General features: G+C 46.8%; 1 protein-coding gene and 1 long non-coding RNA gene across 2 annotated transcripts in view; one reads left to right on the forward strand and one right to left on the reverse strand.

The window, feature by feature from the left end:
* Positions 1-358: 358 nt before the first annotated feature.
* PIM3 (Pim-3 proto-oncogene, serine/threonine kinase) lies at positions 359-5,473 on the reverse strand. Its single transcript, XM_074870066.1, has 6 exons — positions 4,897-5,473; positions 4,460-4,569; positions 4,248-4,298; positions 3,575-3,938; positions 2,107-2,283; positions 359-1,946 (listed from the first exon to the last, which is right to left on the reverse strand). The coding sequence occupies exons 1-6, from the start codon at positions 4,979-4,981 to the stop codon at positions 1,762-1,764; spliced, it is 972 nt and encodes a 323-aa protein (XP_074726167.1). The 5' UTR covers positions 4,982-5,473; the 3' UTR covers positions 359-1,761.
* Positions 5,474-7,337: 1,864 nt separating this feature from the next.
* The window catches only part of LOC141944795 (uncharacterized), a 34,207-nt gene continuing 25,618 nt past the window's right edge, over positions 7,338-15,926 (forward strand). The window contains exons 1-2 of the long non-coding RNA XR_012629326.1: positions 7,338-7,391; positions 8,731-8,867. This is a non-coding gene — a long non-coding RNA (uncharacterized LOC141944795). The remainder of the gene's footprint in view (positions 7,392-8,730; positions 8,868-15,926) is intronic.

Raw genomic sequence — 15,926 nt, forward strand, 5'->3', positions numbered from 1 at the left:
AAAATCCTTCCTTGTTATATTAAAGGACAATGAGTACAGTGGTATTTCAGTTATTCAGTGGTATTTCAGTGTTTACATTTAAAAGCCCCACAATTACTGGCCAATTCCCTTCTATATAAGCCATTAGTGTCATTTCATTGTACACCTTTTCCAGTTCAACACCAAATACGGTGATCGAGAAAGCGATACACTCAAGACGAGGGATTGCTTAATTTTTCTGAAATGGTCACTGCTTAATGGTGTAGACCTATTAACTCTGGGTCAGCTGCTGTAGGCCTTTACAAGCTAGAGCATATGTGTTCCCCAACTGGCATCAAAAGTAATGGTGAAGATAAAAGTGAGCACACAAACACCGAACTGTTATATACAAAAAAAGTTTAATTGAAATACCTGTATAAAAAATATGATCTCCATACATTTCACACTGTTAAACAGAAGAAAAAAATCCAAATCCAAGCTGCATAAATGCAACCAGATCACAGAAACACAGCTATTAAAATAAATTAAGGTTTATGACTCTGCCACTCTACCTTCCAGAGCCAATGCACGGAGACTGTACAATGTCAATAATTTAAAACCCTTCCAAACAGCATTACTTTACATTTCTGGTACAATAATACCAGACAAAAGGCATACTGACTAACTTTAAAAAGTCATTCTATTTCCCTTAAATTAGACTTTGTACAACAATTTTCCATCTTCCAACAAAAATTGATAAGGTCAGAAAAATTTTTTTGTCTTTTTTTTTTAAACAAAAGTTGACAGGAATGCAGAAAAAAGTGCCATGGGCAAACCACCAGAATTCCCATGGGGAGAAGGAGGGGAAAGCACAGTGTTGAATAACTCTAACCAAATAAATTAACCAAATAAATAGCCACAGCTGAAACCTGTGGGAGGTCTTCTAAACTCCAAACAATAAATAACTGTATAGTACATGAGAAAAACCAAGTTTACATAAACACATTATACAGGTATGGAAAAAAAAGTAAAGTCCTTGAATATTGCATTGATTGTGCATTCAACATGCCCATACATACTTTAAGACTCGCAGGGTGACAAAAGGCCGGGGGGAGTTGAGAAAGGGGCTTCTCATGCCCAATGGTAGAGATGATAAAAGGAAACACGAATAAATGTTTCTGATAAAAAAAGCCGATATACCTGTTCATATTTCTGTGCAGGCTATAGGAAATATTTTGAGCAGCAGAGGTGGGCTGGATTTGGAAAGGGCCAGGGGGCAGGAGTGAAATGTCTGTGTTCAAGTATTCCATCACCAGTGGATGGGACTACTTCATTCAATCACCGAACATGTTCTCCAATGCATCATAGGAGCTGCTTCCTCCAGCACTGAGTCTAAAGGGAGCAAATTCCTATAATGAACTGGATCTTCTTTGGACATACACAGCTCAAAAAAGAAAGTCCCACTGAAGCAGCTTTCAAAAAGGCACTCAAAAGCAAATAAAATCTAGTCCAGGCTCTATGAGAGCAAAAAAGTTTACCATGTATTCAAGAGGTCACTGCTTTCTTAATAAGGTCAGTCTTTGACTAAGTACTGGCCTGCAACTCCCAAACATCAGCGTTTCCAAAGGAAATCTCTCATTCCAAAGCAGAAACCAGCAAAGGGGGAAAATAAAATCAAGTCCCTCAGACAAAGATTCAACTACAGAATAATGAATGCATTTTTCTAGCCCCTCCTACGTATTGGCAGCAGCACTGTGGTCTTTCTGCTTGTAGCTCCCCTCCCAGTGCGAGGTCCTTAGTAATTCACAGACTCTCATTACTTGAACTTGTGCTAGATACATCAGTATCAAGGGTCCGTAGCCTTATGTCACAGTCCTCAGACTTCACTACTTCAGATTTGTGCATCCATTGATGGTCAAAAATTTGCTCAAGTGTTGGTCTGTCTGAAGGCCTCAGTGAAAGGCACCATTTGATCAGCTGTTGACATTCTGTAACAAACAGCAAAAAAAAAGCCATTTTAGACTAGGAAAGTAAAATGACAATCCTGAATAAAAAAATCCACCTGTACAAGCTGAAATGCATGGGACTATTTAAAAATAATAAAAAAGCCAGAAAAAAAAGCCCCCACTTGACCCCTATACAACTCACCAGGTGAAATTCTTCTCCTGAAGTATAATCGTCCCCTCAAGATTTCTTCATCTTGCTCAAAAGGGATGTCTCCACAAACCATATCGTACAGCAGAACTCCCAGAGACCATACTGTTGCTGACCTCCCATGGTATCTGTGGTACCGGATCCACTCTGGAGGGCTGTATACTCTTGTTCCTAAAAGCAAGAAAAAAACCCCATAAATTATTAAAGTCAAGGTTTAGAGTGTTTCCCTACTGTTTAGCCCCTTCTAGTAGGGCTAAACTAAATTCATAAACTTGTCATTTGGGAGTAAAGAAAAAAAAAAAGCTTTTAATTTCTTATGGGCCAAAGCCATTAGTGGTGTAATTCCAGGTCATCTGCGGGGTTACACCATCAACAGACTTGGCCCATCCGGTTGTGCTATTTTGTTGCAAGGCATAACACAGCCCCATCAGCTGACTGTTTACTGAGGCAGCTCCCTTTCACTGACCACGTGGCGTCTGCAGCATCACACCAAAAATAGACACAAAAGGACAAAGGGGGCTGGCGGGGAGGAGAAGAGAGGGCGGCAAGAAGGTGAAACTCAGGTCTACCCGCATTACACGGGGCTAATCTGCTTTATCCGATTCCACAAGGCAGTAAACAAAACAGGGCCGCTTACGATTTCTACGTTTTTAAGGGGCACCCCCCGCGGGCTTCTCTGCGGCAGCTTTTCCCAACCCACTCCCCCCACCCGGGTGCTCGCGGGCTCCTTGGATACCAAACAAAAACGGGAATTCATGATGCTGAGGGTCACGTGCGGCGGGGCTTCGGGTTTCACAACAAACAGATGTGAGTGCGGCAGCTGGGGGAGGAGGAAGGGGGGGAATAAAAAAAATAAAAAAGGTCCCCCATTACATCAGTCACAATTAAAGGGCTGGGGGAAATACTCCCTCCTGTCACACACACGCTTATTTTTAGCTTCCCCATTTCCAAAGCATCGAGCCTGGCCCTGAAGCTAGTATCGAGTCTTTTTGAGGGAGTGTATTTATCCCCATCGCTTTAAAATCTGCAATGCGGGATTTCCAGGACATTGGCGGAAAGGGAGGGGGGGGAGCTACGGCTTCAAGTTAAAAAAAGCATCGCATATAAAAACTGCATATCCACACATGGAAACATCCGACACTGGCGAAGCCTCCATGTAAACAGATCGCCCTCTAGGAAAAAAAACGCTTTTTCCAAGACAGGGAAACATAAACTGCTGCGTCACTGCCTGGAATCGCTTCTTTCCTACGCAACTGAACACCCTAAGCTGCTTCGGGTCCAAAGGTTTCCATTACCGATAGACCTGATATGAACCCCTGCGTCAAAGGCACCGCTCGCTACAGCCAGGCCCCAGAAACGGGGTGAGCGGCAGCTCTAGGGAGGGCATCACCCCGGGAGGGGCGGGGGGCTCTGGCCAAAGCCGGCGCAGCCGGGCTGCCCCGGGCGCGGGGAGGGCACGTACCGTCGAAATCGGTATAGACCGTGTCCTTGAGGAGGGCCCCCGAGCCGAAGTCGATCAGCTTCAGCTCGCCTGTCCTGAGGTCAACCAGCAGGTTTTCGTCCTTGATGTCCCGGTGCACCACGCCGCAGCCGTAGCAGTGGCGCACCGCCTCCAGCACCTGCCGGAAGAACCCGCGGGCCGTCTCCTCGTCCAGGGCGCCCTTCTCCGTGATGAAGTCGAAGAGATCCTTCACCAGCTCGGGCCGCTCCATGATGATCAGGTAGCCGTCGGGCCGCTCGTACCAGTCCAGCAGCTTGATGACCCCTCGGAAGCCGGAGCCCACCTTCTTCAGGAGGACGATCTCCAGGGGGACCATGACGCCGCTCTGGGCAGAAAAGGGGGCGCGGGTCAGCGGGGGGGGGGCGGTGCGGCCCGGGGCGCCCCCGTGCTGAGGGGGGAGGGGGGCGGGGAGGGGAGGGCGGGGAGGAGGGCGCGGCCGGCGGGCCCCCTCCGCCGCTGCCGCAGTCCGAGGGGCGGGCGCGGCGCTGCGGCGGCGAACCCCCGCCAAATTCCCCCCCGACGCAGAGGCCGCGCCAGCGGGGCGGGCCCCGCCGCCCACACAATAGCCCCGCCGCGGCGGAGCCCCGCGGCCGCGCAGCACCCCCGGAGCCCCCCCGCCCGCCCCGGTACTTACAATCGTGCCCCACTCGGTCACCCTCTCCTTCACCACATGTTTCACGGCGACCTGGGGAGCGGGAAGGAAAGGAGGCGCCGTGAGCGGCGGGGCGGACGCAGCCTGTTCCCCGCCGCCGAAGGCCGGGCCGGGCCGCGCCCGCAGCCTCCCGCGCCGCGCTGCCGCCCGCCGCCCCCGCCCGGGACGCGCTGCGCGGCCATCCCGCGCCTCACCGGCAAGCCGTCGGCGATCCTGCTCCCCGCGTAGACGGTGCCGAAGCCCCCGCTGCCCAGCACGGAGCCCACCTGGTAGACTTTATCGAACGGCTCCTTCTCCACTTTCACTGGGGAAACGAGAGGGAAACACACCGCGTTAGTGTCCGCAGCCGCGCTGCGCTCCACCAAAAATTTAAAAAAAAATAATAAAAGCCCCCAGATGCTCTGCCCGGTGAACGCGTAATACGTGCGCTGTCCTAATTCTGCCGAGGGCTTTATTTTTTAATAAATTGTCTTCTTCAATAAAAGAAAAAAAGAAGTGAGCGCACCCCGAAGTTTCGGGGGCTGCAGGGCGCCGGCCCCGACACCCCGCGTAGCAGGCGCCGGTCCGCGCCCCGCCCGGCGCGCCGCGCTCGCAGGGGGACACCCCAGCCCCGGCGCCGGCCCCGCCGTACCTGGCTGGAGGATTTTCACCGGCAAGTGGTCCATGCTGGTGGGGCTGCAGATGTGAGCCAGCGAGCCGAACTTGGAGAGCAACATCTTCCGGTGGGGGGGGGGGACGGCGAGTCCCCCGCGATGGCACCGCCGGCGTCCTCCCGGCTCGGCGCTCGGCGGCGCGGCGCGGCTCCCCTCTCTCCGGAGCCGGCTGAGGGCGGCGGGTCGCCGAGACCTTCTGCGCGGCTCCTTCCTCGGCCGAGAGCGGGCAGCGACGGAGTCCTCGGGGGCCCCCGCCGGCACAGATCCACGCGGCGGTCGCACCAAGTCCTCCGGCGACAGGCAGTCGGCGGGGGCGCCGCTCGCGCTCTCCCCCTTCCAACGGACGAGAGCCGCTCAGGGCGCAGGGAGGCGCGGGCAGAACCAGAGCCCTCCGCGGAGGCAGGCGGGTCCGGGGGCTGCGGGGCCGCGCGTAAAGCCCGCCCCTGCGGGGGCCGCCGCGGCGGGGAGCGGGCTGGGCGCCGCAGTGGAGCCGTGGCGGGCGCAGGAGCGGAGCCGCGCCGCCGCCGTGCCTGCCCGCGCGCTTCTGAGCCGGCGGCGCCGCCGAGCCGCCTCTTAACTCCCAATATTTTGGTGCGGGCAGAGCGCGGCGCGCGCCGAGGATATCCCTCCGCGGGGGAGGGGGAAACACCTCTCCCCGCCGCCCCAGCGGCCCCCTCCCCTCCGCACCGGGGCGCCCGCGGTGCGGCGGCCGGGACCGCAGCCTCCCGTCCCGCCCCATCGTGCGGGCGGGTGGGCAGGCGGGCGGGGGGAGGGAGGGGGGGAGGGGGGGGGGCTGGGAACTACTTATTTGTAGTAACCGGCGCGCAGAGTTACAGACTGTCTGAGGAACGCATCACACATCAGCGGCGGAAAAAAAAAAAAAAAAAGAACGGGGGAGGGGGGAGATTCTCCTCTTTGCGTTAACGTTTCCGCGAGGCCAATCACGAGGCGCCTTTTCAAAGAGCTCCCGGCGCGGCCAATGAGGAGGACCCTCATTTGCATGCGGCGGACGGGGCCGGGCGCAGGGCGGGAATGCCGCGGCGCGCCGGGCCCGGCCCCGCCCCGCGGCTGCGGAAGGTCGCTCCGCGCGGCAGAGACGCTGCGCCCAGGGCGGCGCGGGGGCGGGGCAGCGGCGGGGCACGCCAGGCCGCGGCTGCGGCTGCGGCGGACCCGGCCTGCGGGGCGGGCAGCCCCCGGCGCGGCGCCTCAAAGCCCGCTGCTTCAGGGGGCCGGCGCTCGCCGAAGTACCGCGTGGCGCGCTTCCCCCCGCCCTCCGCGGTGGTTTCTCCTGCTCCCCGCTGCTGACCCCTCGCCTAGGCGGCGTGCCCGCGCGGGGGGACGCCGGGGCGCCTGCCCTCCGCGCCTGCTTCTGGCCGTCAGCTCCCCGGTGCGGAAGCCCCGCGGGGCCGATGCGGCGCGACGGCGGGCGCCGGTGCCCCGGCGGCGCGCCTCGGAGGAGCGGAGGGCGTCCCTCCCCTCCCCCGCCCCGCTGAGGCGCGGCGCCGGACGGGGACGCGGAGCTCTTCCCTGCTCCGGCCCTGTCGCGGCTTGCGGCCGCCCGGCAGCGCCGCCCGCCCCGCAGGGGGCGCTGCATCAACAGGAATCGGGGCGCGGCGGCGGGGCGCGGGCCGGGGCTGGGGCCGGAGGGTGGGGGGCGGCCTCCCTCTCCCCGTTCGACGGCAGCGCGGCTTTACGGGGCCTCTGCCAGCGAGGCTTGCCGGGAGGCGCCCTTTTCCAGGAGGCTTTCCTTCTCCGCCCCCGGAGCGCTCCCGGGGAGGCCGTTAACGGCTCTTGGGGCGCTGCCGCCGTGAGGCCCCCGGCACCGGTCTCGCCTGAGGGAGACCGAGACACCTGGGAGAGGAAACCCCGAGGGCATCTTCCTGCCTGTCTGTCCAGAAATTAATTAGCGCGGTGCTGGGTGGGTAACGATGTCCCGTAGCTGTTCCAGCTTGGACTAGCACCCAGATGCACGTAAATAGAGAGATGGCGTGCGGATGCGCGAGGCTGAAGCGCAGCCGGGGATACCATGAGGTTTGCAGACAACTGAAGCGTTCAGCACCCCCGGCACTGCCACCCCGCTTACACCACTGCAGCCTCAGGTGCCTCACGGGAGTGCCTCACATCCCCTCAGCTGAAAATAGCGAAGTTGGGGATACCAGTGCTGCACGGGGATCCCTAACGTGGGGGTATTTTTGGACAATCACTAGAAGAGCTGGCAGTCCTTCCCACCCAGGGCACTGGGAGAGCCTCGCAGTTGGCGTTGTCTGATAATAGTAGTGTTGTAATCTCAGGCAGTCGTGCCCATAAACAAAGCAAGGGCTTCTAGGGAGAGGTAATACCTTTTATTAGATTAGACCAGCTGATGTAAAGGTCAAGTTTTCAGGCGCAGTTTCAACCCTTCGTGTCCCAGAATGTGTTTTCTGAAGCTGGATCAGTTGGGCTACAAAAGTTACTGCCTCTCGTACAGACCATGGTATTTGCAGAGGAATCAAACTAAACCATTTGGTTTATCGAGCAGCTGAAGAATTCAGGAGGTTTCATGTTTAGGGATTTAATTTTTTTTTTCTTAAAGCTAATGGTTTGGATTTATCAGATAAAGCCGTACGAAAGCTTTTTTTTGGGGGGGGGGGGCGAGAGGGGGGGTGTTAGATATTCTGCCTTTTGATCTATCTCTAATCACACAAAATTAGTTTTTAGTAAATTTCTCTAGATAATGGCATATGCATGCTATACTTACGTTTATTGCTGCTGAAATGTAAACAACTACAAACAGTAGGAAGATTTCATAATCTTGCAATACATGTCCCAGGTTTTTTTTGAAGAATTTAGCTGTATCTGCCTTTTGCTATAATCCTTGTCAGTGTCTTGTTATGAGTATTGTTTTAAATGGAGAGGAAGTGTTTCTCACTTCCAAAATGAAATCTCTGGTTATTGAAATAGCAAATATTTTTAAAGAGAGAAAACTGACATTAAATACTAATATGCATAAGTGCTAATTATTTAGGGGATCAACACTGCAAGTAGTTATTAATTCTTTTTTTACATGTCTAAGCATGAAAAATCATGCATGTATCACTGATCTGCAAACTAAAAACATCAGGCCATTTCATTCCAACTGCATTTCCAGTTTCTTAAATCTATCTTTGTGTTGTCAATCTATGGTAAATCAGTGATATATTTGCCTTGAACCTTCAAGAAAATTATATAGAGTTTCCTCAAAATCCTGTTGAGTTTAATCTACATCTTCTTCAGCTGTATCAGGTTTTATAATTTGAGTCAAAAGCGTATAGCATACCTTTACACATACATATTTGAAGCAAAATGGTAATCTAAAATAGACCATGATCAATGTCTGGTATTGGTATAACTCCCAACCTGATTTGTATTTTCACAACAGTGTGAAAGGAAGGGGTATTTTATATTCAAAATTAGAGAAAACAAGGTAGTTACTGTAAAAAAAGTGATAAGGGGGTATTTCTTTTTCGTTCACTTAATTTTGGCAGAGAGACATTTCATTTGTATACAGCTACAAGAACGGTTGGTTTGACAGAATTACAGATGGATCCCAGACATGGAATTTACCCTGTCTTTACACATAAGCCTTTCATGGGTTTGTGGTGCTCCTTTTGATCTGGCTTGGAACATGCAGTTCAGTGGTCCTAAACAATTATAGCTGCAGAAATATTTTATAAACTAGTTTTGGTCTCTTTAGCAGTGGCTTTGCAACTATAAATGGAAAATCATTCATGGGTAGGGTGCCAGTTTGTTCTTTGATGTACAAATAATTTTTCTGTGCATCGGTCCCTGAGCAGGCATGAGTTTGTCAGGCACAGAAATATGGAAGATCCATGGGAGTTTCTGCTTGCAGCACAGAGACAGTACCACCTTCAGGCTACTTTTTAATGGCTGTGTGGAACCCAGTTGAAAGTTTGCTGTGGCACATCATCAGGTACTGCACTGGTGGCATTAATGTGCTTTACTGTGTACCCATAACCATTGTAGGTCTTCTGGATGGGACTATCAAAATGCATTTGTTTGCATAATGTGACCATAAGGAATGTGGCTAAGAATGCTCTGGCAGTAAAAGTCCATTAAAGTTGGTAATACTGGTGTTCTCAGGTCCCTCAACCTCCTTGTATATCAAAGCTCCTAGCCTTAATGACCCTTGATTCTCTTCAGTCTCTCTTTTATTTGGCGAGAGAACAAACTGGACACAGATGTGGCTTCATATGTGCTGAATAGAGGGCAATAATCATGTCCCTTGACCTGCTGGCTATGGTTTCACTAATGCAGTCCAAGATGTGGTTAGTCTTCATTACCGCAAGGACACACTGCTGACTTTGTTCAGTTTGTGGTCCACTGGGTCCTCTCCTGTAGAACCGTTAGTCCCAGCCTGTACTCTTCTGTAAGTATATCCTGTCTCAGATGCAGGACCTTGTATTTATCTTTTTGGAACTTCAGAACAGACGTATCTGTTATACACTCATTCAGCTTGTTGAGGTCTCTCTCAATTGCAGCTATACCCTCCAGTATACCAACAGCCTCCCTTGCTTTGGTGTCACCTTGTACTTCTTAAGGGTCTCATTATGCAGGTCATGGATGAAAAGGCTAAATAATATCAGCCCTTGTATTGATCCCAGGGAATACCACTTGCAGTCACTGGCTAACTGGACTTGAAACAGTTATTAGCTCCCCTTTGAGGCTGATGGTCTAGTCAGTTTTTAACCCACCTTGTAGTCCACCTATATCTCTCCTGTTTGACTGCAAGGATACTAGAAAACTGTATCAAAGGCCTTGTTAAAGACAAGGAGAACAACACCTACTACTCTAACATCACCCAGAGAGCCTGTAATGTAGTTGTAGAAGGCAATCAGAGTGACAAAACACACTTTGCTTGTGGGAAATTCAAGATGGCTGTTCTCAATGACATTCTCATGAGAATGGAAATGGTTTCCATGAGTACTTGCTCCATAATTTTCCCAGCAACTGAGAAAAGGTTGGTCAGCCTGTCATCACCCAGATCCTCCTTCTTGCAATTTTCTAAGACAAACATAACTTTTTTATAGTTGTCAGAAACCTCTTCTGAGCACTATGACCTGTCACAAGGGACAGAGGGTGCCCTTCCAATGACATCTACTGGCAGTCTTAGTATTCTCAGATGTATCCTGTCCAATCCTGTGGACTTGTATTACATTTCTAGCTTGTTTAAAAAGACCCTAACTTGATCCTTGATCCTGAGAGCAGACCTTGCCAGTAGAAACTGAGACAAAGAAGACATTGAGTACCTGTGTGCTGTGTTACAAGGTTACCTGCTGTATTCAGCAGCAGGCCTAGGTTTTACTCAGTCTCCCATTTTGCTTCAAAAGTGGCATTACCCTTGATATCCTTCATCAATTTTAATTGCTCGCAAGCATTGGCCCTCTAATTCCATCCCTGTATGCTTGGGCAGTGCTCCTGTATTCCTTCTTGTCGTGTCCCCACTTCCACCTCCCGTATGCTTCCTTCTTGTGGTTGGGCTCAATCATATATTTGCTGTGCCACTAAGGCAGTCCCCTGCTATACCTGACTGTTTACTTGAAAATTAGGATGCATAACAGATATGACTGACTCTGCCAGCTCTTGCAGACAGGTTGTTAGGGCACTTTTTCAGCAGCTTCACTACTTTCCTTTAGACCAGTACATCTTATGAAGCCACAACCTCTATTTCTTTGCATTTAAAGAACATGCTATTAGAATTATGAGTGATTAGAGAAAGATGTTGACAACCCCATCAGTAAAAGACCTTACATTTCCAGATATGGTACATTCTTTCTCCTTTATCACTCAAACTAATGAGTTAATTCAGGCAAAGATGACTCCTACCACTAAAACTTCTGTTTTAGTTCATGTTTCTGCATTAATAAACAGGATTTTTCTTGCATCCTGTCTAGGTAGTATATACCCATTGTTTAATCTGCTGCTTCCCCTCCTAGGCACACAGATACACAGTTTTGGTTGTACTGACATGTTATCACTGATGATACATATGTATCAGCAGAGATTATCTATCTGTCTGTCTATCTGTCTGTCTGTCTATCTATCTATCTATCTAATCTGCCATTGGGAATGTTGCTAGAAGTTTAATCTCTCTAATATAACTACAATTACTCTTTTTCAGATCAGGCTATATAAAATATATACAGATAGATATTGTCAGTAGTATGATTAGCTGTTTGGAACAAGGACTTTATGAAAATAACCATTATTAGATTGTTACAGAAGCAATACTCCTTTGAGATGATCAGGACTTGGGACTTGGTAGTAATAAATGATGAATAAATTAGTCAACAAGGTATGACCAGACTTTGAAAGATTATGTGTATTTTAGCACAGTCTGGATCTTTGAGAAATATCTTAAACTTCTGTTACTAGTGAGCTGATAGGATGTATTCAGCATTCATGAAGAATGGCAGACATATAGTTAATAGGTTGTATTTAATGTCAAGATTAATATGCCTATCCATATACTTTGTTCTTGGTGAAATGTGTTCAGCTCAAGCTGGAGGGGGTGGAAGAAGATCCAAAGATACCTCTGAGTTAAAGACCATCTTTTTATTGGTGTGTAGAACAGTAGAAGTATCTGATCTGTGAGGGAGGCTCTTCCATGGTAAAAGTAACATAAATAATAGAAATGAGAACTAGCCTTTGCATACAAAAGGTTATGGAGGAATATGGTAAGGGTGTGAACAGTGACCTTTTATCAAGGGAGTATTAATATAAGAGTAGGTAAAGAATGTAACCCCTTTGATACAGCATTAGTGAGACCAATACTGGGGTACTGTTAAAAGAAGGTTGAAAAACTGGAAAGGCTTTCGAAGAGAATATAAGGTCTAGGACTGGTGTCTTAAAACATAAAGCTTTAATGGCTCATTCTATTTTGTTTATTTGGGAAAAGGTTAAGAGGTAACCTCTTACCATTACAGTCTAGAAATATCTACAATTAATTTATTTATTTTACCCCACCTGGTAATTGATAGCTCTTTAAGCCTCATACAGGAAGAGTTTCCCAGCCTGGGAACTGAAAGAAAATTACAAACTGTAGAAGTAAAGTACAGGCAGGTAACAGAGGATAACTGTGAATGTAGTCCTCTGTTAGCTGAAGACCTCATATTGAAACTAGATTTAAAATAAGGCAAGAAAAAATGATCATGTGTAAAAAGAATGTACAGATTTGATGCAGAATTTGCATTAGACACCGTGACATTGTGTCAGGGGAAGTCAGACTGGCTCTTCAACAGAACTGAGTTCTCAGGACCTCATCTTCCACTGTTATGCAGGTGGCACATTGTGTTCAGTAGAGAGATTGCACAATTTCAGCAGCTGTTTTCCCCATTTCAAAAAATGTATTGGAGAACTGAAGTGGGATCAAGGAAGGGTAATGAGAATGGCTGAGGATATTAAAAAAACCCTAATTTGAAAGATTAAGCCTTTTTTCACTTTAGAGAGAAGATTAAGAAAGGGGATGCAGTAAAATAATTGTCTAGGTACAGGAGATTAGATGACCGTGTTCTCTGTCATCTAACATGAGCACAAGAACATCAAGGAAAATTAAAAGGTAACATTTAAAACTGATAAAAAACCCCCAACCTGTAATTACTTCTACTTATAAAACTTGTAATTAGGCTGTGGAATTCACTGCCAAGTCACAAAGGCCAAGAATGTAACAAGATTAAAAAGAGTATTGTATTTTTAGGGATAACAAGAATATTCAGAGTTAAAATTGAAGGATAAAAATAACAGAAGGGCTATTAAGTCTCAAGTTTCAAGGTGGAAACTAGCTTTCTGCTTGTGGAAGGGGTTGATACTGACATTGGCAAATCAATGATGAGGCATGTGAGTAAGAAGGAGGTGGTCCACCTCTGCCTGCTCTGGGGTCTTTGTATAGAGTGAGCCAAAGTGCTGGTATAGTTTATGTAACGAGGCAATTCTTATAAAGTTCTGTATTTGGCTGGTTTAATTCTGTTTGTTTCAGTAGTGTTACACTTAAACCGCTGCAATGATGTGAAAAATTAATCCCAGTGTTTTTTTCAATGGGATAGACTGGATGATTATTTTTCAACCTGTAATCTGTGTTCCGGTGGAAATAGTAAGACATCACAAATTGTTCTATAAATTTTATGTTTGCACACATGCAACCAAAAGTATTGGGGGGGGGGGGGGGGGGGGGCGGGGAAGAGAAGTAATTAAAAAAGTCAAGGTTTACTTTTTTTGTTATTTGGTAAAAAATAGCACATTGCAAAAGTAGATTAATACATAATTCTTCAGTTAAAATTAGAATCCTTCAGTTAAAATTAGAGAAACACTGGAACAGATGGTCTCTTAAGATTTTGTGTGGAAATCACGAATTTAGAGGGACATTTTCTATACGGGATGAAGTAAAAAGTGTTGTTCTTGTATCTGTATTTGAATTTTAAAGGAATGTTAGAATACAGATTGAACTGGATTCTGTTGTACCTTACCTTTTCAAAATTGTTGTATGAAAATTTTGAAATGTGAAAGATAAATATATGAAAGCCTTATCTGAATTGTGGCCATCACAGCTATAAAATTTAGATCATTCCGTTGGATCTGTGACCTGATCCAAAAGGCATATCACTGTGCTCCCAGTAAAGTAATTCAGTAATTTGTTAATCATAAATTCATTTCAAAAGTCAATGGCAATACTAATGCATCTTTCTATAATTGAGAGCAGATAGAAAAGTTTAATTGATTTTCAATGATGATGTTGATGATGATGATAATATCACTGAAAACTTGCAGAAAGAGACTTAATATACAGAGCTGTCAGCTCTCCACTTGACCTGTGTTGAATCTTGACACTAAATTTAAACCCAAACTTATAATACCACCATTGAGAAACAAAATGTTTTATGTTTGTATGGTCCTATGCTACTAATTTCTACTCTACATAGAGATATATTTCTAATTTTAAAAGCAAGAGGAGTCATTTAAAAAAGACTGAAAGGACAGTTGCTGCTGGTGGAGTTAAATCAAGAATTGTTAAAATAATATCATAGTTGTAATATGGACATGATGAAATAAGTTCACATTTTTAAGTGCAATAGGTAGATCCACTTTGGAACACCAGTTTAAGTTTTCAACCAGTTTTATGGCTATGTAAGCTCCTAGCTAAGGCTTCATGAGCCAAAACTGAACAGTGTAAAAGCATTCAAACCTTTCCTACTACCTTACCATCACTCCCTGTGTGCCTCCATCTCCACTTTCTCTACTTCAGCTTCTCAAACACTCTGTAATGAAAAAACTACTGTAAAGTTACCATAATCGCAGAAATAAGATCTGTCCTTTGAACCTCATACAGGAGGGAACCACCAGATTACTGTGAATGGGTGTGCCCCAGCTTTCTGATTGACAAACTGCCAGTGTTCCTGAGCTTTGCTAAACTGAAGGAGTGTAATTATTAACCAGTGAAAACTCCAGTCCTGCACGTGCATCCCATGTGTAGTCTTCTGCAGAACTGTCACTAGTCACTGCTACAGTATCATTAGCAAACTGAATTGGTGTGTGCCTCTGTATAAAAGATCCTCAATACTGTGCTAATGTATGTAATTGACAACAGAAGTTCATGTGGAGGAGAAGGTTACATATTGAGTACATTTTTCTTTAATTACTCTTGTCAGTACAGGCTGCACTTTTTATTTTTTGAAGTCAGATCAAGTCTACGAGAAGAACAATGCCATTTAGCATATACAGAAAGTTGATACCTGGATTGTTAATGTACTATCAAAATTTTAAAAAGGATGGGAAGGAATGAGTATCATTAAACAACCTTTGATCAAGGCTCAGCTGAATGCATTCCAACATCTATACTATAATTAAAAACGTAGTGACTGTCCTTGCTCAATGTTTTGTTCATAGATAACTAAGGTATGTACCATAAACTGCATATGACTGTGTGATCAAAGGACACTTTATCGGGTATCTTACCAGTAGTAGTATACTAACTTTATGATCATCATTTTTCCTTTTCTGTTGTGTTTCCATCATAAAGATTACTGTAGTTTATGTTATGCTAATGAGTATTTTATCAAGTTTTTTTTTTTTAATTGCTTCCTAAATGTTAAAATCTAACAACAAATATGCTACAATTTAACTATTATGCTTTCTGAAAGGATGCATTTACTCATACTTCAAGCTGGTAAGTCTCTTATGCCTGATCTAAAAATGTGTCCACAGAAAGACAAGAAAAAATAACAAAACTGGACAACAAAAGCGGGAACATACAGGACAATAGGTCCATTTGGAATATCTTAGCCATATTATCTTCTATTAACTTTTTATTATCTTTTATTCCTTTCCCATGTACATGTTTTTAAGTTCAGATGTGAGACTTTCTGGCTCTGAATATATATGGAGAACCTTCCATAGGGTCTGATTTTGAGGAGCTGGGGACTCAGTATGTAAAGCTGGGGAAGTAGAAGGAAGGGGGAGACATTCAGAGGGATGGCGCTTGTCTTCCCACTTATCTGTTGTGAGTGATGGAGCCCTGCTTCCCTGAAGATGGCTGAACACCTGCCTGCCGATGGGAAGTGGTGAATGAATTCCTTGTTTTGCTTTGCTTGCGTGCATGGCTTTTGCTTTACCTACTAAACTGTCTTTATCTCAACCCACGAGTTTTCTCCCTTTTAGTCTTCCGATTCGCTTCCCCGTCCCACTGGGGGGAGTGAGCGAGCGGCTGTGTGGGGCTTAGTTGCCAGCTGGGGTTGAACCACGACACAGGTCTAATGGTATTCTGAGTGCATCCACCTTCTGAGACAAAATGTGTGTAGCTTTGAGCACAAGATTCCAGGGACACCAAAATGGAGTTCTCTAATAACTTGTATTGATCTTAAGTGTGTTCAACGATAAAGTGATTCTTGAGGGCATACAGTGTGAGTATTCTTGAGCCTTGAGAATTTAAATTCAAAATGAAATCACAATTGAAGCATTCTGGGTGTGTCCCTCCTGGTTA

This window comes from Strix uralensis, chromosome 5, assembly GCF_047716275.1.
Source record: "Strix uralensis isolate ZFMK-TIS-50842 chromosome 5, bStrUra1, whole genome shotgun sequence".
In the NCBI taxonomy this organism is placed as follows: Eukaryota; Metazoa; Chordata; class Aves; order Strigiformes; family Strigidae; genus Strix; species Strix uralensis.

Coding starts and splice junctions, on each gene's coding strand:
- PIM3 (XM_074870066.1), bottom strand. CDS start 4,981: ATGTTGCTCTCCAAGTTCGGCTCGCTGGCTCACATCTGCAGCCCCACC. Junction 4,570..4,896: donor GGTGAAAATCCTCCAGCCAG/GTACGGCGGGGC, acceptor TCGTTTCCCCAG/TGAAAGTGGAGAAGGAGCCG. Junction 2,284..3,574: donor GGTCTATACCGATTTCGACG/GTACGTGCCCTC, acceptor TCTTGCTTTTAG/GAACAAGAGTATACAGCCCT.